The 6,112-nt window shown below is 36.6% G+C and overlaps 2 protein-coding genes and 1 long non-coding RNA gene across 3 annotated transcripts in view; all 3 read left to right on the top strand.

Annotated features, from left to right (window-relative positions):
- LOC128888345 (uncharacterized) overlaps positions 1-709 on the top strand; it is a 10,324-nt gene extending 9,615 nt beyond the window's left edge. The window contains exon 3 of the long non-coding RNA XR_008460231.1: positions 86-709. This is a non-coding gene — a long non-coding RNA (uncharacterized LOC128888345). The remainder of the gene's footprint in view (positions 1-85) is intronic.
- Positions 710-814: 105 nt separating this feature from the next.
- Positions 815-3,178, top strand: LOC128888342 (probable U2 small nuclear ribonucleoprotein A'). The gene is made up of 4 exons (XM_054145094.1): positions 815-1,766; positions 1,860-1,900; positions 2,124-2,700; positions 2,766-3,178. Exons 1-4 carry the CDS (start codon positions 1,685-1,687, stop codon positions 2,804-2,806), a joined length of 741 nt encoding a protein of 246 aa, XP_054001069.1. The 5' UTR covers positions 815-1,684; the 3' UTR covers positions 2,807-3,178.
- A 115-nt stretch (positions 3,179-3,293) lies between these two features.
- LOC128888344 (NADH dehydrogenase [ubiquinone] 1 beta subcomplex subunit 7) lies at positions 3,294-4,697 on the top strand. Its single transcript, XM_054145097.1, has 3 exons — positions 3,294-3,480; positions 4,228-4,396; positions 4,489-4,697. Exons 1-3 carry the CDS (start codon positions 3,372-3,374, stop codon positions 4,589-4,591), a joined length of 381 nt encoding a protein of 126 aa, XP_054001072.1. The 5' UTR covers positions 3,294-3,371; the 3' UTR covers positions 4,592-4,697.
- Positions 4,698-6,112: the final 1,415 nt, after the last annotated feature.

Genomic DNA, 6,112 nt, shown 5'->3' with positions numbered 1-6,112 from the left:
CTCTGTATGTGACTTTCCGCGTTCTTGAAATCGATTGCGAATGTGACTTGCGTTCTATGCATTAATTTATTCTGCGATTTTACAGATTACTGAGAAAGCATATGTAATGCGTATGGGATTCCAACTTGGAAGTCCCAAGTCTGTGGGCTATTCTTGTTAGTCACGGAATCAGGGACCGTTGATGCATTCTACTATCACTGAATAATAATTTAAACATAAATTCAATATTTTCAATTTTGAAGCATACCAAGTTTGAAGGTGGAAACTTGACATGTCCTTTCTTCGTACTTGATGCAGTTGACCGTATTTTAGAACCATCGACCACGAAACACTATCTATATTTTTATGCATATTTAAAAACTAAAGTCTGATAAATGAACATGATGTCACACATGTCCAAGAAACGTGGCTGCCGGTGTAAATAAAAATTGACTTGTTTATTTGTAAACGAGTGACATTGACGTCTGTTCGTGAACATTGTTCAAACAAATGCAACCGAGTCTGCCTTGTAATCATCGAAATTTGAAATCGATTCATTTTCATTTAAATTGCAGCTTTTTTTTCAGGAATACACGGCGATACTACATTCCTTTCAGGGAACGCAAGCGGAAGTCAAATGCGTCACGTCCCATCGATTAAAGATGAATATCAGAAGAAGCTCCACATTGAGATTTTTATAATCTCCAAACATTCTCGTACCCCGCAGCGTTTTCGTGTGTTTTGGAAGAAGTTGTAGCTGATCGAATAGGAAAAACCGGATCGCGTCTGGATCGTGCTTTGACCGGCTGCTTACTATGTAGTTTCGTAACTGACGTAAAACGGTTACATCTGTCGATCCGTCGAACGTTCCTGAAAGTGCTCGTAGCTATTTAACTATGACTGGCGGACATTGTCCAGCAAGATCGTACCGTTACTTTCGATCTCGAGGCATTGAAGTCTCCAGATTTGAAAGACTTCCTTCAATACTTTACTGCGTTTTAGAATCTTACTAAACATTTTATGGAAATTTAATAAATTCTATTTAACAAACGGTTTGAATGAATCCATAACAAAGAGAAATCCATAATATTAATATCAACGAGACTGTTATTCGTTTTTTATGGCACTGTTGAATAATGTTAAATTTTAAACGACGTTTGCCGCCGTCATTATCCATGCAGAACCGTATACGGGGAAATTGAAGGTTTTCTTGTATTTTCACCGATTATCGAACACAAGTAGACTTATTATACCTCGTAACCGGAGGATTTATATTTGCTCTTAGCTCGTAGAAATAGTTACTGGTTGTTGCAAGAGGAAACGTTAACGATCATTGCGTACTCGACTTTATTACACGTTCGTCGAACTCTTTCACTTCTTTTTTCAATAATTCATGGTATCGTTGATGATTTTCAGCTAAAATTCAGTCAACGTTTTGCTCTCGATAAACTCCTATTTTATCGTTTTTTCTTTTTGTTTTAAATCAGGCAAAATTTTTGTTTAGAAATTCAGATTTATTATACTGTTCCCGCGAAATGTATATCAAACTGTTTGAATGTTCCGTTGGCTATACTAGGGAGATTTCATAGTATCCATTCTTGCCAACTGTGAGATCTTAACTCTCGCGACGAACTTCAACGATCTGTTGTTGTTATCAAGATAACCTTCATTTCATAGTGGTTACAAATAACAACATTATTAAGAAATGGTGAAATTAACGCCAGATTTAATACAACAATCTATGCAGTATATAAATCCTGTAAAGGATCGTGAATTGGATCTGAGAGGTGTGTAGGCGAAACGCATTGAGCAAGTATAACCTCAAAGCTGTCGTTAATTTTCTAATTCTTTAATGTTCTTTTAATTCTTCTGTATTACAGGATACAAAATACCTACGATCGAAAACTTGGGCGCAACTCTGGTTAGTATACATATCAATAAATTCTTGTTCTTTGATTTTGTGATGTTGTTTACATACTTGTTGGTTATGCGCGATCTTTATTTAGGTTCGTGACACTTTACGAAGTCACGGACTTTCAAGATATGAATTCTTGTGTGATGGAATTGTTTCTTTAACATTGTCGTGTAGTTAAGTTTGAAATGCATTAATAAACTTTGCAGCTCCAAATAAAAAATGTTTTCAGGATCAGTTTGACACTATAGATTTCTCAGACAATGATATTAGGAAGTTGGATGGGTTTCCTTTATTAAAACGAATCAAGACGCTCTTTTTCAACAATAATCGTATTGTTAGAATTGGGGAAGGATTGGAGCATTGCATACCAAACTTAGAAACCCTTATGCTAACTGGAAATATGATTCAAGAACTTGGTGACTTGGAACCACTGACCCAGTTAAAGAATTTGACTAATCTTTGTCTACTACAAAATCCAGTCTCTGCAAAACCTCAGTACAGGCAATATGTCGTATATAGGTTTCCACAACTTAGGCTTCTAGATTTTAGGAAAATTAAAATGAAGGAGCGCGAAGCTGCAGTTGCTTACTTTAGAAGTAAGAAAGGAAAAGAAATGGTTCGGGAGATAGCTAAAAAGGCAAAAACACAAGCTACTGGTGCATTTACGGATAAACCTTTAACCACACTAGAGGAACGCAACAAAATTAGGGAGGCTATTACGAATGCTTCTTCCCTTGAAGAAGTACAACGTCTTAGTAAATTGCTTCAAGCTGGACATATGCCTAATGAGGAAAGGCTACAAACTGGTACGTGATAGTTTTCATAATATATAGGACATTGATTCTTAATTATATTATCTGACATGTTTTAGGAAACAATATACCTGAAGCAATGGAAGAAGAGGATGATTAAATTTTTCAGATACAATAAAACAAGAATGATCTTTTTTATTGCTGTAAGTATTTGATTGATACTCTTCGCAGAAGCAAGAACAGTTTGTTAAGCTAATAAGAAATGTGCTACACAACTTGAATGTTTGTTAAGAAATAATTTAAATTTTCAAGAATAAAATTATTGATATAACCTAATTGCCCTGAAGCGATTTTATAAATGAATATCAGGCTACCAATCACCTTTCAAATTCTTTACAATTTTTAATATATGTATATGTTTATTTCAGCGATATTTGAATAAATCGTTTCTTCTAAACTTCGTACATATATCCCTTTTTCCATGTAAAATTAAACATTCAAACTTACCTATTCAAAGTAGTCGAACTTGTCAAATTTTTCTGTTCAAAATGTCAACAATTCTGTTCCGCAAATGTCAAATCGTGTTTAGTATTTTCATATGTAAATAGCTATAATAGGTTACGTAAATAAGTGTCGCTAGATGTCAGCATCTCGCGGAGTGAACTACCTTACGTCTTCAGCTAGGTAGATATTTCTATCATAATTTGGTAACACATCTAACAAAAATGGGTAACGTGTTAACAACTTTTGGAAATTGGAGTGAATACCCGGAAGGCTTCAAACCTCCGTCATTCGATCCGCAATTGGGATTTCCTAATGGTCGTAAAGAAAGGGGCAAGTATTTTGTTCCATTCTAACCTTAAAATTCAAATTAATTGCTGATATTTTATATTCGATGTTTCATAATTGTACAAACAACATATTCAATCAACTGGTAACAAACGATTCGGTCGTTATCGGTTTTCTTTTATCGTCCCAAAGTTTGTTTGCATTGTTATTATTGCTTTCATGTATGAGTGTTCTACCAGTGACATAACTATGTGTGCAAAAACTACAATATTTGAACGAACATTTGAAGACTTATATTAAATGAAGATCTCACGTTGTTATTCCTCTCGTTACGGATTGTATACAAGACTTTTTAAATATTTTGTGAACAGTTTTTTAAGTGCCACTTTTGATGGTGAACATATGCATATGTTTTAAGTATCCAGAATTTTCTAAGTTTTCTTTATTTTTTTTGTTTGATTAAATTTTCAAAATTTATGATTACTTTTATAATTTGTTGATAATCCTCTTTATATTATATGAAGGTTGCTGTCAAGAGGAATTCAATCATTTCAATTAATTAAAATGAGTTAAGTGATCCTCCATTTGAAAATACTCACACGATCTTAAGAACATTATGGTCTTTCATACATTTTTTGTCCCATTGATTCAAATATTTCTTTGTATTATTTGTAATATCTATGATATTTAAGAAAACTTAGTTTATATAATATAGTAATATAATAATTGTATGCAAAAACATTGTTTCTTGGGATTTTTTATATCGGTTAATAGTATTATTTTACCTTATAGTAATGATGGCAACAGAGCAAGAAATGATAGCAGGCAAAGTTCCAAAAAAATTCAGAGATTATTGTGCTCACAAGTACTTAGAGTATTCAGCCTGCGAAAGAAGACATTGGCCTATACATCCTCGTTGTAGACAAGAACAACATGCCTACATTCATTGTCAAGCTGAAGAGTAAGCTTTTAATTTCAAATATGCATTTACTTGTAGCAGAAATATCAATTTTTTCTCTGAAATTTTGTCACTGTAACGTCTACTTGTTTCAGCTATTATTTGCGAATGAAAGAATACGAACGGGAACGCCGACTTCAAAGGAGAGAAAAGAGAAAAATGGAGAAACAAAACCAGACTGCGGCGGCTGCGTCTTAGATCGCAAATCGATTAACTGTTGCTGTTCAGTTTTAGGCATTCATATTCATAGACGGGTTTTTCCATCACTGTAAATAAATAATATTAATAAAAGAAATAAATTATACTTGGGAGTAACTTAATAAAATTTATTTGTCATTACAAAAAGAAAAGAATTACATATGTACAAACAGTTTTGTCGCATGCATGCGTAACGCACGCTCAATAAATTACAATCTTAGGCTGAGACTTGACGATGAATCCGTACGAAAGTTATCGGTATCGTTACAGTGTTGGCCGATATGTAATTCGTGTTTATAATTACCGTGTAACCAGTAAACATGAATAACGGTTAATAAATAATTAACCACACCGAAAGGATACGTTGCGGTAACAGAGGCGTCGCGTTAAAATAAGAATTTTCGTGATTACTGAAAGTTCGTGATTACTGATCAATTTAAAGAATAATCATGTAGTAATCATTATCCAACACAGCCTTGTCGTATCTCTCTCCCGGTACCAGCGGAACGACCGTCTCCGTCCACACCCTTCGAGGGGGTGAATCGAGAGAATCGATAATGTAGAGAATGTCCGTACTCCGGCTGGCTACGTGGGAGAGCTTTGCACATGTCCGGTGAGGGATCGTTCCGTTACCGTTTCGTCGTTTCACCGCCTTCTCTGTGAACCGAGTGAGTGTCGTTCAACCCCCGGACGCGTGCGTGGCCCCGAGGATGCCTGACGAGCAACGCGTCATTCTACCCCCTGGTTCGTTCATGAACGGAGCGCAAGGGTACGTGTCGACACCCTCGTCTCGTGCAGGCCAGACAGTAGGCTCTTTATCGCTGTTGGGCGACCCGTGTCGTTCCTCGTCGACGCGAACCTAGCGTTTACCGCACTGCGGCACTTGGTCGCATCTGGAGCAACATCATCGACGCGATATTCTTTCGCAAGAGCTTTCGCGGTACGGTTGGCGAACCTCGGCTACGAAATCCGATTTAATAGCCAGATTTCGTAAGAAACGTTAAGTACACGCTCCCATAGATCCATCGGTTCAGCAGCCTACGCGCTAGTGAGAGGAATTACACGTACTGGGTGTGCTAAAACTGGTGGCCTCAAGTATGTTTGGCAGAATAGAGTGCTACGTGTCTTCGAACAGTAGTGTTTTAATGGCTGACCATGACCATCGCTCTAAGCGATCACGAGTGGGTTATTTAATTGCAATCAATTATAATATAATTGGTTCTCCCTGTACTGTGCATACGAGAAGTTTGGGCTATCCGTTTTAGCACACCTTCTAGATGCATGTCGTGTGCGCAGAAGTGTGCGTGCCACTGTTGTACAGGTGATACCTATATCGCGGTTGAGATTGATACCGTTCTCAGCCAGCAGCCACGCGATACTTCTATTCCCACCGTTCCTAGGTTTAAAGTGTAAACACATCCGCTTACAACTTATCCTTTGCGAGCTTACTACAAACACTCGAAATCACGTGGTGATCTAGCGACGCGTAGATAGTCGCGAATACAAAATCATTGAGTTTGA

This window comes from Hylaeus anthracinus, unplaced genomic scaffold, assembly GCF_026225885.1.
Source record: "Hylaeus anthracinus isolate JK02 unplaced genomic scaffold, UHH_iyHylAnth1.0_haploid 11994, whole genome shotgun sequence".
Classification (NCBI taxonomy): domain Eukaryota; kingdom Metazoa; phylum Arthropoda; class Insecta; order Hymenoptera; family Colletidae; genus Hylaeus; species Hylaeus anthracinus.
Note: the sequence above shows the minus strand (reverse complement) of the source record. Positions and strands in the feature narration are given on the sequence as shown.

What these genes read in the sequence shown, in the direction of transcription:
- LOC128888342 (XM_054145094.1), top strand. Translation starts at nt 1,685, where the DNA reads ATGGTGAAATTAACGCCAGATTTAATACAACAATCTATGCAGTATATA. An exon ending in TCGTGAATTGGATCTGAGAG is followed by an intron (nt 1,767 to 1,859) that starts GTGTGTAGGCGA and finishes TCTGTATTACAG; the next exon opens with GATACAAAATACCTACGATC. An exon ending in AAAACTTGGGCGCAACTCTG is followed by an intron (nt 1,901 to 2,123) that starts GTTAGTATACAT and finishes AAATGTTTTCAG; the next exon opens with GATCAGTTTGACACTATAGA.
- LOC128888344 (XM_054145097.1), top strand. Translation starts at nt 3,372, where the DNA reads ATGGGTAACGTGTTAACAACTTTTGGAAATTGGAGTGAATACCCGGAA. An exon ending in TAATGGTCGTAAAGAAAGGG is followed by an intron (nt 3,481 to 4,227) that starts GCAAGTATTTTG and finishes TTTACCTTATAG; the next exon opens with TAATGATGGCAACAGAGCAA. An exon ending in ATTCATTGTCAAGCTGAAGA is followed by an intron (nt 4,397 to 4,488) that starts GTAAGCTTTTAA and finishes TACTTGTTTCAG; the next exon opens with CTATTATTTGCGAATGAAAG.